At 48.8% G+C, this 17,400-nt stretch overlaps 1 protein-coding gene across 6 annotated transcripts in view; it reads left to right on the top strand.

The window, feature by feature from the left end:
• The window catches only part of KCNQ2 (potassium voltage-gated channel subfamily Q member 2), a 77,201-nt gene that overhangs the window by 14,979 nt on the left and 44,822 nt on the right, over nucleotides 1-17,400 (top strand). For all 6 annotated transcript variants that reach the window (XM_049816579.1, XM_049816577.1, XM_049816580.1 and 3 more), the window contains exons 2-7: nucleotides 9,608-9,698; nucleotides 10,944-11,070; nucleotides 12,223-12,398; nucleotides 13,590-13,715; nucleotides 16,031-16,141; nucleotides 16,834-16,929. In XM_049816579.1, the coding sequence (XP_049672536.1) occupies nucleotides 9,608-9,698; nucleotides 10,944-11,070; nucleotides 12,223-12,398; nucleotides 13,590-13,715; nucleotides 16,031-16,141; nucleotides 16,834-16,929 (727 nt within the window). The remainder of the gene's footprint in view (nucleotides 1-9,607; nucleotides 9,699-10,943; nucleotides 11,071-12,222; nucleotides 12,399-13,589; nucleotides 13,716-16,030; nucleotides 16,142-16,833; nucleotides 16,930-17,400) is intronic.

Raw genomic sequence — 17,400 nt, 5'->3', positions numbered from 1 at the left:
GCCTTAGGGACCAGAATGGCTGGAGAGGGTCACACCTGAGTGGTGCTGGGACTGGTTCCCAGCTGCCCGTGTCCAGCCAGTTCGTAGCTACGAGGACCAGGCATGGGGCTTGGGAACCGGCTGGGTAGGGTGGCCTTAAATGAAATTAAAGGGTCGTGCTGACCTGCAGACTGCTGCACTGCAGGGACTGGGGGGGACACGGGGACACGCGCGTCGTTCCTCCCCTCTTCCACTGATGGAGGTTTTTAGGGAGCTATGGATGAGGCAATGCCACCTTCTTTGCAAGTCTCCAGGTGAGCCAAAAAGCTCTTGTCTGCACACACTGGCTCTCAGCCCTGATTGCAATGAGCCCCCCCCCCCCCCCCCCCAAAGCTGCCCAGCCTTAAAGGCTTTAAAAGATGAGGCTCCCTTTTAACTGAGGTTGCCTTTATTTCTTCCGGCAGGATCATGGCTTTCCCCTCCTCTCTGGGGTTTTTAGCTCTCCAGGCAGCTTCTCCCTTTGCAAAAAGCTCTTGATGATGGGGGGGCTGCCCCCCCAACTCCCCCCAGCACTCAGGGCTGCTTTCCCATCCCCACCTGGCTGCCCACTTGTTGCATTTGAGTTACACCAGAGAAGAAGTGATTAATTGCCCGTTGGTGCTGGGGATTAATTAATCGGGTGCAAGGAGAGGCTGTGCCCTGGCAGACCTGGTGCTGTCTGTGCAGGTGGGGCTGCCCTGCTCCCATCGGGGCTTGTGTCACGAGCTGGCCGTTCTCTGCCGTGAGCGAAGGCGACACCGACGTGGGTGGTGGCAGGAGGATCTCCCCGTTACTCTTAGGGAGCAGCATGGCTGGGGTGAATCTGGCTACAGCTCAGGGAAACTTTACTGCTGTAGAGGGGAGATTGGTGGAAAAGGACTTTGAATTCAGAGTCGCAGCTCCTAGAAGACCCAAAATAGTTATATGAGTGGCAAAGTTAAACGGAGCTTGACTGGCAGCTGTTGTGCTGCTCTCCCCTCCCTGTGGCATAACTGGCTGTTCCAGCAATTTTTTAGGGCTAAAGAGAGCTGCCTTTTTAAGCCTGAGCTCTCGGGAGATCTGGATTTGTTTTGCATCCCTTCACCCCGAGCAGCTCCTCTGGGTCTGCCTGTCCGCATGGCCAAGGCGTTACTTCCAGCAGAAACATTCCCATCCCAACAGGAGCAGCTTCACGGACATGAAAAGCATCAGGGCCGTATTCTGCCACCTCTGCTGTGGAGGAGCATGCCGTCCTGCTGATGTGGGGAAGGGATGCAGAGCTCCAGAACTGGCCACTGGCCTTTTATTTCTTGTCGTTGGACCTAATCCGGCATTTTTCTGTGTGCCTAACATGGGTATCCCTCGGGCATCGCAGGGTTTGGACCTGGATGAACCAGACCCTCTCTCTTGGCAGTGCAGCTCCCTTAGTTTTTTGGGGGTTATTCCTGATTCGCACTGGTGTGAGGGGGAGAGTTGCAGAGAGGGAACATGGTCCTGCAGATTGCAGCACTCCTGTGATTCTCCTGGGTACTTTTTTTTTTTAAACCCAGCTTGGGGGTCATCGTCTTCTGGGGACTAAAATCAAAAGGCTGTGAACCAGCTCTCCTGCTTCTTGGCTCTGAGCTCCTTCCTAATCACTAGCTGGGAGAAGAGAAGTAAAATTAAACAGATGGTGAAATTACCAACTCTAAGACATATTACATGGGCAGTTTGCAAATACTTCTTTCTTTTCCCCAAGACTCAGTTAATTAAACTGATGAGCAAATGAAATTAGCAGCACTTTCGTAGGTCTTGTGTTCTACGCTTTTGTGTTATCCGTTAGCCTCTGGCTCTGAGAAGCCACATTCTTCTCTTCTAATTGTTGAGGCACAAAACTGGGGACGGACCCTGGGAAGTGGCTAGGGCACCCACGTGCCTTTGACACCCGCCGAAATCTTGGCTCTTCTCCTTCGCTGTTAGCTGGGAGGGAGCCCGAGAGCACAGCTCTGGGGCCCTGCCTTTACAGAAGCATAAACTGTGGGCTGAGGCATGGGGAAAATGAGATTTATTTTTTTTTTTTAAAGTCAACACAAGGCTTTTGAGCCATTTAGTTGCCTGCCGTGGGTCCGAGACGGTTCACGTGGCTGCTGAGAGCCTCTGTGTCGGCAGGTCCCCGCGGATGCTCTCGGCGAGGATGCTCGGTTTTGAGGTGCTGTAATTCTCGGTGCCGTAAAACTAGTGCAAAGTCAGAGACGGGAGAACGAAGCTGAAGGAGCTCAGGGAGACAGAGCTTGTCCTTTGCGGGCAGGAAACCTCGGGCTCCAGCTGAACAGCTGATTCTGGGACAGACCTTTGAAAAACCGGCTACTATTCCTGTCTGCAGCAGGAACCAGTCCTGCACATTTTGAGACAATCTTCCTATCTGCAATTAGACCGGAGCCTATTTTTGTATATCCCATTCCCTCAAGGAATGTTTAGATGAGAAGCAGCATTACATTTTACAGGGACATATTGCTTTTAACCTGGTTTTAGAGCTCAGTTAAGTCAAGTGATTTGCCCAGGTCAGTCAAAGAAGTTGACCTCAGCAAGAGGATTTTTTACTCCTGCATGCTCCGACCATGCAGCATAGCCCTTGCCTTCATAAATTTAATTAATTTATTTTTCTTGAGGTGTTGCAGAAAAGCAGGGCTTTGCCTTTAAGAAGCAGAAATAACTTGATCTTCATCTACAGATAAAGGTTAGATTGGGAAGGCTTGTATTCCTGTACACGAGTAATCCTTTCTCAGAGGTAGGGAGGAAGCAGAGGCTCTTTTGGGGGAATACCCTGTGGGATGGAACAGAGGCAGTGCTCAGATTTCAATCTGAATAATACCAGTATTGCATGAGACAGCAACTTTCCCTCACATTAAAATCAATAAATGTGCTCTGAGTAAATGCCTGCGCAGGCGTTTTAAGAATTACTTAAATGTCCAATATTTTATACTCTTAATTTACCTCCCAATGCACCGTAATTGCACTGTGGTCTTTAGGATTCTCTCCCGTGAACCGTTTCTGCAGCTGCATGAATATATTTCTCCCCACCAAGTTTTTAAAAGAAAACCTCAGCCCGGCAGTGCTGAATCGCAGCAGAGACAGACTCTTCTGGCAGGTGCATGGGCTTGATTAATACTGTGGGTTTTCCTCCAGACATCTGGCTCCTCTGAGGCTGCGTGCGCAGGGCGAGGAGAATACGCAGACAAGCATTTCCCAGTGATTCATGTTAGAGGAGGACAAAGAGGAACATCTGAGCTAGAACTTTGTATGCAGTGATTATTATTAATAAGGCTTTTATTCTGAGTAAGTTAAATGATTAGAGCCAGCCTGTAAAAAAACCCAACCGATTCCTTAAATTTAACCCCTTTTCCTGCTGTAAGTGTTCAGATCTTGATCTCCATTCCCTGTCATTTCCAGACGGCTTTTGTTCTTTGAGGCTCCAATCCAGAAAAGCTCTTAAACTCGCTCTTGCTTGTAAGTGTGGAGATACGTAATCCTTTGCTGGACTAGAGACAAGATATGTCATGCAAAACCTGTTTCTGTTCAAATTCCTGGAGTTCATGGGTTCGGGTCAGGACTCCAGTTCTGGGCACTTGGGGCAGATGATGCCGTTTCTGCTCCCCGACTCTTATAAACTGGAGGAGCTCTTGGAATGGGAACTGATTGCAGAAGTGTTGGATGTTGAAGGAGAAAAATCTATGTGAACCCATATCCTGCTCTTTTTTTCTAACTGAGAAATGCTCTGCCTAAATAGAAGGCGGGCAGGGAAAGGGGAGGATTTTTGTGGCTTGGTTGTGCCACTTTACCATGCTTCTACAGTAAAGCTGTGACCAGCTATTCTTTTTTCCTTTGTTTGCTGTGATGGATTTGTGAATGCTCCTTATCTACCCATAATATAGCAGAAAACGACCTTTGCCAAAACCCTGATGTAAAGGGAATGTCACCCTCCCACACACGCTTCCCTGGGCTGTAAATCCCGTATTTCAGGTGTGTTTCAATAGCTGCAAGGGGAGCCGAGGCACAGAAGCAGAATGCTGTGCTCAGCCAGCAGCGTTCCTGCGTGTCTGGGAAGACCCCAGAAAACCTGATCTGCTGGAAAACCACCTCCTGGTTTTTGCTACGTTGCTGTCACGCAGCAGGGAGAGCAGGTTTGCTGCATCCATGCACTGGGGGCCGGGGGGCATGGCCTGGGGGCTTGCAGGTGGTGGTGGTGCAATAGGGCTGGTGAGGAAAGGAAATCCTCTTCTTTTCCTTCCCATCCCAGTGCCACCTCTAGAACATGGATTGGGGTCTCTAAGACCTGCTTCTCTGTAGCCTGATTAATTCCCACCTCTCGGAACACCATTTAAGGCAGCCTTGTTGTACATACCACCACCTCCGATGCTCCCTCGCTCCATTTACACCACCGTCCTTAGTACGCTTTATGGCTTTGTACGAACAGGGTGCTTCTTATCGGGGCTGTTCAGCCATCGTCTCGGTGCACCGAGAAGGCACGGGAGCTATTACCCGTTGTCCCAGAGAGGCCTTTGCTAAAGATTTATTAAAAACTTTATATAACCATGAGAATCCCTGCCTCGGAGCCAGCCTGTGCGTTGCCCAAAAGCGATGTTTTCTACCCGCGTGGGTGCCCGGGGAGCCTCCAGGGCTCCTCCGAGGAGCAAGATCTCTGCTGGGCTTAGGTGAGAGGACAGGGCTGGGCATGGCCGAACCTGCTGGGAATGAGACGCTATCAGGAGCTATTTTTGGAAAGGACGGTATTTATTAAGGCAGAGGACTGAAAAGCAGGACTCCCTGCTTCTATTTTCAGCTCCGTTAGTGACAGAATTTGCCTTGGGAGATGATTTTGGCTGAGACTGAGGGATGTGGAAACCTGGAGTGAGGCATTTAGGCTCATGTTTAGCTTTGTAAATGAACAGCAGCGTTGCAAATCACGGCAGGATTGCTTACGTGAATAAAGATGATAGATGCTTCTGGCTGAGGCTAGGTGCAATACGACGATGTCTGTACCCCTGGAAAAGTCACGGCATTATCAGAGTTTTGCTTCTGATTCACTGGAGATTTAAATTGAGCTGTAAATTCTCCCATTCTGATTATGAGGCTCTGTGAGTGTTAAAAGGTATTTGACAATCTCTGTTTCTCTTGGTATGGATGTACTTTCACCTTGGTTTATTGTCGTTGCTGTGTTTTCATGGTCTTCGATGTAAATCAAAGTTTAGGTACTTGAACACCAGCGTTTTACAGAGACCACAGCAAATGTGTTGCTGGGGTTACAGATGGATTGCCCGTAAGCATTTTGCTTTTATTTTAGCACAATTATCAAATGTCTTGTTTACATCCCCAATGTAATTTTTAAGCGTTTTAAATGTTTTAAGTTGTTTTCCATCATGCAGCTCTCAAATGCCTGTAGTAAAATACTCCTTCCTTTCCAGCTTTGCTCCTTCTAATTAAACAAATCATTAATTCCCTTTCCCAATTCCTGGGAAAGCCAGCAAAGCGTGTAACAAGCACAGTGCCTTGTTACAAGCTTGGGCGACCTCCTTGTGTTCTATCCATCTTCATCACATCCAGGAATCCAGTTGCTAATTACTGGTGCTCCATTAGAGGAAGCCCAATGTTTTTGCATGTCAGCGAATGTTATTTGAATGCGAGTATTTCAGGAATAAATTTAAAGGTCTTTTAAAATTCTCATGTAAATGGGTGTGTAGATTCCGGGGGGGGGGGGGGAGGGGAGTTCTTTTGGAAGGCAAATTAGATGATTAACCTGAAAAGCTTTATGATGATTCCGTCATACACTTTTACTGAGAAAAAGAAGAAAAGGAAAGGACAATCTTTCCTGTTTCAAGTCATTTTAAGTTTGGTTTGTTTGGGGTTTTTTTTTTTGAGGGGGAGTTCAGTCGTTTCTTTTTCTATTGCTAACCTGAAGCACAGTGGATAAGAAATCTGGATATGCAGATTTTGTGCTGGGATTTATAAACTGTAGTAAGAAGCTTGCACGGGTGTTTTAAGTCAACATAACCTTTGGATGTAAAGCCAGACTTTGGAGGACTTTGGATTTATTAGTATTACCAGCAGTCAGATTTGCACAGCTGAGCCTTGGCTGAGCTTAAAGGTCTAAGCAACAGGCGTGGGGGATGCTGGAGCAGCAGAAGGTGCTGGGTGCCTGTAGGAACGGGTGGCGGGTGACAAGATGCGGTGACATGAGGTGTCCTTCTCCGGTGGCTCCAGGAGGCTGGAGCCAGCTTTCTCCACGCCATCGCTCGCCGGAGGAGGCAGTGGTCCAAAATCACACGCTGCCTTTTGCATCCTGGCCCAGGTTTGGGGGAGGCTGGGTGCTGGCTCCAGCCATACATCATGTAGGACCCAGCTCCTGTTTGCTCTGGAGGAGGATATTGTCTTCTCCAGAGCTCTAAGCAAAATTGGCATCTTTAATGTAAAAATCATTAGATGGGACGTAATTAATGTTCCTTATTGCACATTAACATTACCCAGAGTCAGGCTGCAGACATAATTCGCTTTGATTAGATACGTAGCTTCAAAAATTAGATTCATCCTAACCTCTACGCTATTTATTGGCCTGTTTCTCTTTCCCTAGCTATCCATTATTATCTGGATCCCTTTCCTGTGCTGTCTGGGTAGATTAGGTGAAATTAAAGCAGAGTCAGCCTTCCTGTTCCCCACTGCCGTCCCTCTGTGGGAGCTCAGAGGACACATGCTATCTCAGTGTGGACGTACCTCTCGGCTTTCTTCTTCACCCCCCCCGCAGCTGTAGGGGGTCTGCAGATTCTTCAAAGCCTCCCAGGAGCCATACAGACCCCAACCCCCCGAATTCAGTTTCCTTGCAGAAAGGTTTCATTCTCTTCGTCTCTTTGTACAGCTTCCCAAAGGTTCGTGGACCACAGGGTGAAACAGAGCAGCCGTGCATCACCGTGGAGCTATTTTGGGATGCTTGTGCAGCTCACCCTGTGATGAGCCAGTGCCTGCATCCCTTACTGGCAGGACCGTTCCTTTCCCGGTGGCTGAACGACCCCATCGGGCCTGAGGCAAGGGGAGATTTTGGTCCATGTGGGATTTGGCCATGGAGCTCCCATGCTTCGTTGAAGAAGCTGGCGCCTTCCCCGTTGCCTCCCAAGCTCGGCAGTGCTGTAATTAATGCTGGCCCTGCAAGCGTGATCTGCATCAGGTCTCCCCGGCGATGAGAGCCCTGAGGAGCGCAGAGCCGAAATTACAGCGGCACCGAGCTGGCCTTGGGGAGATGAGGGGAATGGAGAGGCTGGGGACGAGGCTGCGGCGATGTGCTGGGGAAGGGAAGAAGCAGCACCCAGCGCCTGGAGCTGCCCCAGCTCTCCCCACATAACCGCTGCTTGTACAATCCACCCTTGGGATGCGAAGTGATAACGCGATTTCTTTTCCTTTTCTGTCCCGTCAATATATGTCTAGTGACAAACTTGACGTACAGGAATCTTCTTTCTTGTGGTGTTTTGTCCCTGCCAGGACTCATCGTTTGAGCGTGGCTTCATTCTGGATCCGTCCGAAGTGGTCGCCTTGGCAAACACGGTGTGCAAGCCTGGGTTGATATTGGTGCTTTGCTTTCAGCACCTCCTCGGGCATTTTACTGTGACGTTCGGTTACAAAAATACAACCCGCATTCTACTGCTTTGATCAGAAAATGTAGGATTTTCTTTCCTCCCCCCCAATCGCTTTATCTTTTTTTGTTGTTGTTTTCTTCTCTTTCTTCTTTCATTGATTATTCATTTGTTTCTCACTCCAGCGCAGAAGTTTGCAGCAAAATCTGGGCCGCCCTGGGAGCAGGGCTGCCTGACCCAGTTGCAGCTCCTTCCCCCCAGCGGTGCAGGGCTCTGCTCCCCCCCTGCCACGGGGGGTGGGCACCAGTGGGGTCCCGTCTCCAGCTCCAGGTGGCCCAGGCACCTTGGAGGATGTAGGGATGGATGGAGTCCATTTGGCTGCAGGGCAGGTTGTGGTAGGTTTGTTTATGGCAAGGGTTTTAAAAGACCAGTTTGGGGAGGAAAAAAACATTTTAAGTGACACCCAGAGAAGACATTAAGGGACATGATGAATGGGTTTGCAAGGGATATTTTCTTACTCTCCTGAGGTTGTTTCAAGTCTCCGTGTACCAGACCTGTTGTGAGAAGAGGAAATTTGCAGTGAGGAATCAGGCAATTGTCCTTATCTGGTCTGCGCTGAACTCATCTTGCTGCTGACAAAGCTCAGCCTTCGCTGAGATAGCTCTGAAGGTCCTTTACCTCCAGCAGGCAGGGACGCTTCAGCCTGTGGTTCAAATAAATACTGCAGATCCCCCTATTTTTACTTGTTACTGTGACATTAATGGTCCTTTAAAAGCCACAAACATGACCCAGTGGTGTGAAACTCCTTTGCTTTATACAACAAAAAGGAACAGCACCTACCAGCTGAACCGTACCTTATAAGTATTCAAAATGCACTTTGTAGGAATGTGAGACAAAGCCAGACAGATGAATTATTTAATGCTTTTAAAGAATGCATCTTTTAGTTTCTCCTTGCGCTGGCCTACTTTATCGTATCAGTAAATTGATCTTCAGTAAATTAATTTCCCTCCTTTTGTTTGAGCAAGCAGTGGGCATTGCGGGCTGGTGGAAACCTTCTCCATCCGTGAGCAGATGCCAGGACACCTCTGTAGCTGCAGACTCGGGCGTCGAGTGTCAGAACAGAGTCGAGCTCCTGTCATTCATTTTGCGCCTTTGGATTTGCAGCGTTTACGAAAAGCACAGAGCGGGCAGTTTTGATGGGAACAGCCCGTGAATGACGGGGTGGCGTGGCACTTCTGAGGCTGCTTTTGGGACAGCCTGTGGAAGCAGACGTCAATGAGACCTGGACATGCACTCTAAAGGGGTTTTGAGAATCTCCCCTATTTTACGGTAAATAGAAGAGACTGAGAGAGCCGATACCAAAGCTGGGTGTCCTCTCCCAGCAGGATGGGGCTTGGTGTCCCTGCAGGGCAAAATCTAAACCAAATCTAAAAAGTCACCAGCCTTTCCAGGCAGTAAGGAGTTAATCTGGAGCCCCTGCCTAAGAAAGGAACACTAAATCCACCCCAAAATGTCCTACCCTGGCAAGGATGGGAAATGCAGGGCCACGTCTGCGGGTGCAAATGCAGAAGCAGAGCGTCGGTGGAGTTTTCTCTGGGTTTGTGTTCAGCCGGCGCTCCTGCCCATCAGCCAGCCTGGTCACCTGTTATCACATTCGTACATTTTCCTGCTTCTTTGCGTGCTTGTTGAAAGCATGTTGAAGTAAGAGCTGACAGTTCCTTGGGGAAATAATGTCAGAGGTGAGCCGAGCCGCCAGCTCTTGGGAGGGGAATTGGATTGGCACTGGGAAAACTGGGAACAGTCCAGTGGGTCCATCCACATGTAACCCTTCCAGTTAATAAAACCAGGGACTTTACTTTCCCTTTTTATGTGGTGTTGTAGCAGCAGCACAGTAAATACTCCTAGAGAAATATGTCCAAAAATGCTCTCTGGAGTAGTTTGATGAAGCGTAAAATATTCCTGCTCTGAAGACTGACGTTCTCTCTTTTTTTATTTTTTATTTTTGTGTTATATAGTTTTCTACTAGTTTTCTCCTGCCTGGTGCTGTCTGTCTTTTCAACCATTGATGAGTACCAGAACAGCTCAGAAGGGGCCCTTTACATCCTGGTAAGTGTGGGGGAGATTGCAAATGAAGTCATCAGTGAGGCATCAAAACAAAGACAAAAACGCACAAAAAACCCTGCGGTTGGGGGTTTCTAACTGGAGCAAGAATTTAAAATGTGGCTTGTGAGAAGGGGACCACTGGGACCTGTAGGTAAGAAGTAGGAAAAACATGAAAAGGAGAAATCTATCACGAATAAACAAAATGTCTTTAAGGATCTTGTAAAAACCTTCTTTCCAAACTTTTTTTTCTGCATTTATCTCCAATTGCAAAACACAGTAGCAAGACCGATCCCAACTGAAAAGCAGTTTGATGTCCAACAGCTCCCAAGATTTAAAGCTGCGGATGCTCTTCGTAGGGAGCGGTCCGCGTAGCTGCCTCCTCTCCCACACTATAATATCCCTGCAACTATTTGATCTGTCATCGAGCTGCAGAGTTTTGTTCCCTAAATAGCCCGGCATCCCTCGCACTGACAGCGTGGCTTCTGCCATCAAGAGCCAGCAGAGATCCTGCACGCCCCGCCACGTCGCGGGGCTGCCGGATTCGCTCGTCTCCTTTCCTTTTCTCTTTTTTCCTCTTCCCCGGTGCCTGCCTTACATCGACACCAAAAGGCGCTGCAGACTAATGAGGGCTTTGCCAGGTTTGATACGTGAGAAAGCTGAGGCAAGTGCCGCTAGTAAAGAAGTCGGAGGGAGGGGAGCGATGGGTGGCGATGGGAAGAGCTGCGATGCGCAGCATCGGTGTGCTCCCTTGGCATCGAGGGGTAGAGGATCTCCGCTGCCTCTGCACCAGATAGCCCAACACACAGAGACAACCCAGTCCCAGTTCCTGGGGAAAAAAGCTCAGATCCCCTGTGAAGAGTCCTAGGATGGAGTAGCCAGTGATTCCCATCTCTGGTCTTCCCCTGAGCTGCTCAGCCAAGTCCTGGAGACTGATGGTGGGGAGATAAGCAGGTACTCGCCAGTCCTGTGACCGGGGACACAAACACAATACGAGAAGGTGTAAAACTCTAGTTCACGGGCTACGATGTGCAGTACATCTCGCCACCCCAGGGGAGGGTGAGGGAAAACACAACAGCAGAGATCTGACAGTCTTTCAAGCCTGGGCTCTCCATTAACAGCCCTGGTGCAGACAGCTCTGTGATATATTTTCTGAGGTGTACGGGGTCTCAGTTATGGGTTTGTATTTGATTCTGGAGCGTGCTCTCCATTACGCTTCTTTCTCGACTAATGGCGTTGTCTCCCTTGCAGGAAATCGTCACCATCGTGGTGTTCGGGGTCGAATACTTTGTGAGGATCTGGGCAGCCGGCTGCTGCTGCCGGTACCGGGGCTGGAGGGGAAGGTTAAAATTTGCCCGCAAACCTTTCTGCGTCATCGGTAAGACCTGCCTCCCTGTTTGGGATTTCCCAAACTAAAGTGGCTATTGCAAGCGCTTGCTTGCACGATGCTCCGTTTTTTTGCCTGCATTTTGAGGGTTGATCCTCAGCTGCTTCACGGTCACCTTGAGAAGGGAAAGAGAGCAAATCCACTAAATCCACTGCTGTCATTTTCCTCATTCTGCATGAGCTGACCGTGTTTTCTGCAGACCTGGGAGCCGTCCCGTTGCCCTGTGTACCCCTGGCATCGCTGACAGATGCCCACAGCCACAGAATGGGGATTTAGCCAGGAGAAGCTGAGCGTAGGAGCTGGGATCCTGCGATCCTGTGTCCAACCTTGACACCAGATTGCTCACAAGTCACTGAAACTCTCTGTGTCTCGCTTTGCCTTTCCTGGTGCTGATGAGCTGCCTCACAAGGGAGTTACGAGACTTAATTAATTCTTGTTTGTAAAGTACTCGGCAGTCCTCTCGTGAAAGGGGGCCATCTGTGCGCTACAGTTATTTTTAGCGGGGTAAGGAGTGGGCAGAGAGGCCGTGCCATTCGCTATAGAGTCTGCTTTCAAATGTCCAGGAGCTGGCAATGGTCATATGCAGGATTTTAGCTTGTTCCACAGAAAAGCAGTCCTATAAAATTTGCATAGAAAACCAGGGAAGAGGGAGGTTTTCAGGATCCTCAGATTTGGGATATATAGAGCAAGGCTGTTTTTTGTTGGCCTTTCTTTGTCTGTGAGCACCGTAGGATTGCTATGGTGGAGCTCTGGGGTTTCATTCCTAATTTAGACGGGGGGAATTCACACCTCTGGACAGCACTGTGTAACAGGCAGCTGATTCAAAAAGGGTATGCATTTTTGCAAGGATTTAATCCAGTTTAGCAGTGTTAACACTGAACCAGATCAGAATTCAGGCTTTGCAGTATTTGACATGTTTTCTATAGGAAGGATGAGTCTGGAGAAGGATACTAGTATGTTTCCACAAGGTGTGTAGTGGCTCCCTTCATTAAGATTTATGCTACATCCTTCCACACAAGATACGACTGATACAAGTTCCCTTTCGCGCACAGCCTTCTGCTGCCAGCGGCGGTAGGAGTGCCATCCCGTTTGGGAACGGTTCAGCAGCGCTTCTTCACCTTTCAATGCCCTCTGTTCGTGCAGACATCATGGTGCTGATCGCGTCCATCGCTGTGCTGGCGGCGGGGTCCCAAGGGAACGTCTTTGCCACCTCAGCACTCAGGAGTTTGAGGTTCCTGCAGATCCTGCGCATGATCCGCATGGACCGGCGGGGAGGCACCTGGAAGCTCCTGGGCTCCGTGGTCTATGCACACAGTAAGGTGAGCAAGTCCCAAGCAAGGGCATTGAGTTGCTCTTCACTTTCTCCCTACCAGAAACACTGCTTTGGTTCAGTTCTCTACCCCAACCACCTCCCAGGCTTGGGGAGATTGGAAAGTCACCGTAGAGTGACATGGGGAGCAATGTAAAACCAGAGAGACATGATCCGATGGAGCCCTCCAGCCGGTAGAGGAGAGAAACGAGGGATGTTCGGATGCTTGCAGGGAATATCTTGAACATCGTGACCACCTGCACGCTGACACAGCTCATTTCCAAGAGTTAGCAATTAGGCAGCAGCCTCGTTAAGCACAGGTGTTGCTGCGAGCTCTTTGTCTGGGATGCACGCCTCAAAGCGGACGCGTTTCTGAAAGCGCATCCTGCGAGCAGCAGCCTCTCGCAGACACGATTCCTGTGCCAGGTTCCTCCTCCCAACACGAGATCACGTACCAGTTGCAGAACTGCTCCCTGGTGTAAGGCACCTTGGCCTTTCTCTGGTTTGGGAAGAGTTTGTTGATAATTTTTTTTGTTTGTTTTCTGCTGCTGAATTATGGATTTAAATTTTCTGCCGTTTCCTGCACTTTTCCCATTGAAAAGCTTAACCACCTTGTCCAGAACTATGTAAAAATCATAGGGAATCCGTGGGTCCCTTGTCCATCATTTTATTAACTTCATCCAAACCCAATCACTCCCGTGAATTCTGAATTAAAACTTCGCTGAAATCGGGGGGTGTTGTATCCAGATCCCAGCTTTGTAGCTCCTCCCCAGTTAGTGGAAGGGACCTGCCCTAAGCTGAGTCCCCAGGGATTTGGGGCTTCCCATTTCAGTTTGAACCCCACTTCCCTGTGTGAACTGGGGAAATACTTTTTAAAATTATTATTATTATTATTATTTTTTAGCCTCAGTTCCACATCTTGAAATAATGGAGCTATTAACACTCCCTTTCCTTCTCCACTTGCCGCATGTGTTTAGATGATGGGGGTCCTCAGGACAGGGATCACCCCGTGAGCATTGCAGGGCCACCACCAGTACGTGGTCCCATCTCAAAAAGTGGCACTACTGATCTCCGACCGAAGCCCCAAAGCCTAAAAAAAATGCAGGGAAAGCTCAGATCCAACCTGAAGCAAGTAACTCGGCTTTTGGAGATGCACACCAGGATTGCAATTATTCTCTTCTATCCCTTAATGATCTTGCAGGAGCTGATTACTGCCTGGTATATTGGCTTCCTGTGCCTCATTCTGGCCTCTTTCCTGGTATACTTGGCCGAGAAAGGAGAAAATGAGCACTTTGATACATACGCAGATGCACTCTGGTGGGGTCTGGTAAGTAATTTTCATAGAACAGCTGCTGGTTATTAAAATAAAATGTCCATTAACTCTCCATCTTCTATCACTTATGTGAGGAATCGACTTAAGGAGTGCTTAGTTAACATTTTTATTAAATGGTTTCGGGTTACTCCATTTAGCTCTTTTTCTTAAAAAAACCTCGTAGAAAATTTTGGGGGATCACATTTCTTGAATTAGCTGGAGCTGCAAGGAAACTGGGAACTCGTGCGCTCTCAATTGTGGGATTTAGCTCTGTTGCAACAGTAGAGGCAGGTCAAATAAAGACCCCACGCTACGGGGTGCTTTGATCATCATTTTGACAAGTATTGCCGCCCTTTAATTATTTATAATCGTACTTGGGCAACGTGCTGTTAAACATGCTGGAATAAATTTTATAAAATTAATAGGGTCTAAGTACCAGAGAGACTTCAGCGCTGAAAGCACTCCCCTTTCACATCTTTGCTGACGGAGGAGGAAAGGGCAATACTTTTAGTTTGCCCTGGGCGTGCATGTGCATGTGAATTATTGGATTACCCGATTAACAAAGAGAGAATTAATGACATTCTAATCTTCTTGCGTTATTGTTCTTCTGCTCCGACACTGTGGTGCTGGTTTGGCCTTGATTACAAGGCATGTAATGAAAATCCCAGATCTGATCAAATCCCAATAACAGGCTTGGGGAGGAATCAGCTGATCAAGCAGCTCCTCTGTTCCAACAAAGGGAAAGAAGCAGTAAATTGCTTTTCAAGCCCCTTGGTTGTGACAGAAAAATAAAAACAAAGCCCAATTTGACATAACTAGAAAATAAACAATGAGGAAACAGTGACAGCTCAGATTTGAGCTCAGTCTAGGGAGACCCATGCGTGGATTTATCCCTCCTGCTTCCCAGGCTGCGTGAGCCTTTGGCAGAGGATCGCCCCTGCCCCGTTTCAGGACGTGGAGGTGCACCAGGCTGTTTTGCCACTAAGAAGCTCCGAGTAAAATCTGAGCTTTATTAAAATAAACAGGTTTTGTCATTGTCCAGCTCACGGGTCCAGTACAGACGGTTGTTAAGAGATGGGCAAAATAAATCAAATTTCAAGTTCAGAAACTCATCCCTTGGTCTGATCTTGGTGGATCCAATCCTTGTAGTTGTCTATATAAATTACAAAAAAATGTGTAAACCAACTTTACAGTCATTATGGAGAGAGCATTGCTTCAACTTTGTGTTTCAGTAAGGAATAGCCACGTAGATGCATTTTCTAACCGCTTTGTCAAAACGGCATCTAATTGATAGGGCTTTTAGTGGGTCCAATTAAACGGCGCTTTGGGATCGTACTTCCATTTGTGTAAAAGTGATTTTATTCCAAGTTGAACGCATGAGGTTTCCAAAGCCACATCAGCATGGTGTCAGGTCCCGTCCCTGGGGTCAGCTCTGTCTGTGGAGGCTGTGGGACGGGGACAACTTTCCGCTTGTCACAGGGACCGTTGGGGACCATTGAGCAGAGGTCTCAGAGAAGATGTTCCTCATCTCTCCATGCCTTGCTCTGGCAATCCTAGGCTCTCCAAATCCTCTCGGAAGCCTTAGGCGATACCCACTATTTCCCACTAGTGATGTCCGTGGACTGAAGTAGGAAAATGCGTCTTTTCCTGCAGTTTGGAGTTCAGGGGATTCTTTGGCTCCAACAAATCTTTCAGTTCGTTCCCCAAAAATGCACACAACCGCTCGCCAGCACTCTCTTGGTGTACTGCAGTAATACCGAGGAGGGGAAAAAACATCCCTAAATTAGGTTGTACACAGCAGCCATAATTCATCCTGTTGGGCTAATACGCTCTTTTTAAATAGGAAGGGAGACTGCCTAATAGGCAGTGCTGGGAAGATTAGGAATAAACAGCATCAGGTCCGTATGCATGCAAACAGCCCTGCCTTCTTCCGTGAGATGCCGAAAGGGAGTTTGGGGGGGAACCGTGCCGGTTCGCTTCCCCCGCCGAAGGCGCAACCCCGTCTCCCGGGGGAGGCTCCGAGCTGCCGCAAGCCTCTGCACCAGATGGCAGCTCTCTCCGTGTCAGCCGAAGGCACGAAAACGCTCTCGACTGGCGTGAAAACTCAGCGTGCCGAGCAGGGAGGGCGGCAGCGGTGTCCTGGGGGTCAGGGCATCGCTGCTTCCCGCGGAGATGCTCATCCCGGGTACCCAAACTTCACCTTGACTTGGTCAACTCGGGGCACGTGGTGACCCTCCGTGTCCCGCTCTGGTGTTGCGGGCGTTTTGGCTGTGTTGTTTTAATTTTTAGGCTGGCTGACCCAGGGCCGTACGGTGTTCTCCTCCCTGCAGATTACTCTCACCACCATCGGCTACGGGGATAAGTACCCACAGACCTGGAACGGGCGGCTGCTGGCAGCGACGTTCACGCTCATCGGCGTCTCCTTCTTCGCTCTCCCTGCCGTAAGCGGGGGCTGCAGCTTTTTTGCTGGGAAGGGGGGGGGGGTGTGTGGATGAACTTTTCTGTCCTTCGTCCCCGGCCGCTGGAGCTGGTGGCAACGCAACAGCTACGTCCAGCCAGAGACAGCCCCGCTGCTCCGAGGCTGTTGAGTCAAAAAAAAAAAAGGGGGGTGGGGGGGTGGAAGAAGGGCACCCCTATCTGAATATCCACAGCTCAGACAATGCTTCCGAGCAAATGGGATGGAAACTCTAGATTTGGCACTGCACAAGTGTTTATTGAAGTGAAATTTTTTTTTTCCTGCAAAAGGCTGTTCTGAGGGGTGATTATGCTGTTTCAGCAAATTAGCCCTGTCCTTTTCGCAGCGCCATTTCAGTGCGTTGCATGGATCTGACTTTCCCCTATGGGGATAATTTGCTGAATGCCAGCACAGTGTGGTTAATTTGTATTTTATCAGCCGGCTGGAGGTAGTTTGGGAAAAGCAGGAATTCCAGTGAGCGCCAGCAAAGTCTGCTGCCCCTTCACTGGGAGTGTGTCTGCCAGGGCTGCCTTGGATGGAGGTCTCTCCTTCCTTCCTCTGTATGTTTGAAGCAAAAAATGAGCCAGAACAAACCTTTGGAGGGAAAGTTGGCTGCAATTTTTAAGTGAAAGCTTAGCTAACGCCCTGCTAACTGCAAAATTTTGTTCTCTTGCCCAGGGCATCTTGGGTTCGGGGTTTGCTCTGAAGGTTCAAGAGCAGCATCGACAAAAACACTTTGAGAAGAGGCGAAACCCAGCAGCGGGCCTGATTCAGGTGAGGATCGCATCCAAGAAACCTCGGGGTTACATCGTCCTGATTTTGGGGGGCTTAATAGACTTCTAGAAGTTGGGGAGGAGATGGGCAGGTGAAAAACGGGGCCATGTGTGTAAGGTGTGAGACAGCAGCTGGTGACTGGTCATGTCTGGGAATAAATGCCAGGAAATCAGCCATGGGAAAATAACATATGTGGTAGGCAATCTGGGGGAGAAAAGGAACAAAATCCAGCCCAGCACAGCAAGACAAATGCATTAGGACAGTCTGTTTTCACCAAACTTTTTTTTTTTTCCCCCAAAGAGAATATTTATACTGATATAAAGTTACAATTGGGAGCATTTTCTTCATGATAACAGATGTCTGCGCAGAAGGTTGGCCTTGGTGTTTGTCTCGGAGATTTGAAATTAGTGTCACTTTACATCCCCCTGCTCCTCTCTCTCCTAATTTTTTAACTCCCTAATGGGCAACAAC

Source organism: Accipiter gentilis, chromosome 14 (assembly GCF_929443795.1).
Source record: "Accipiter gentilis chromosome 14, bAccGen1.1, whole genome shotgun sequence".
NCBI lineage: Eukaryota > Metazoa > Chordata > Aves > Accipitriformes > Accipitridae > Astur > Astur gentilis.
This window is presented reverse-complemented; position numbering and strand designations above follow the sequence as displayed.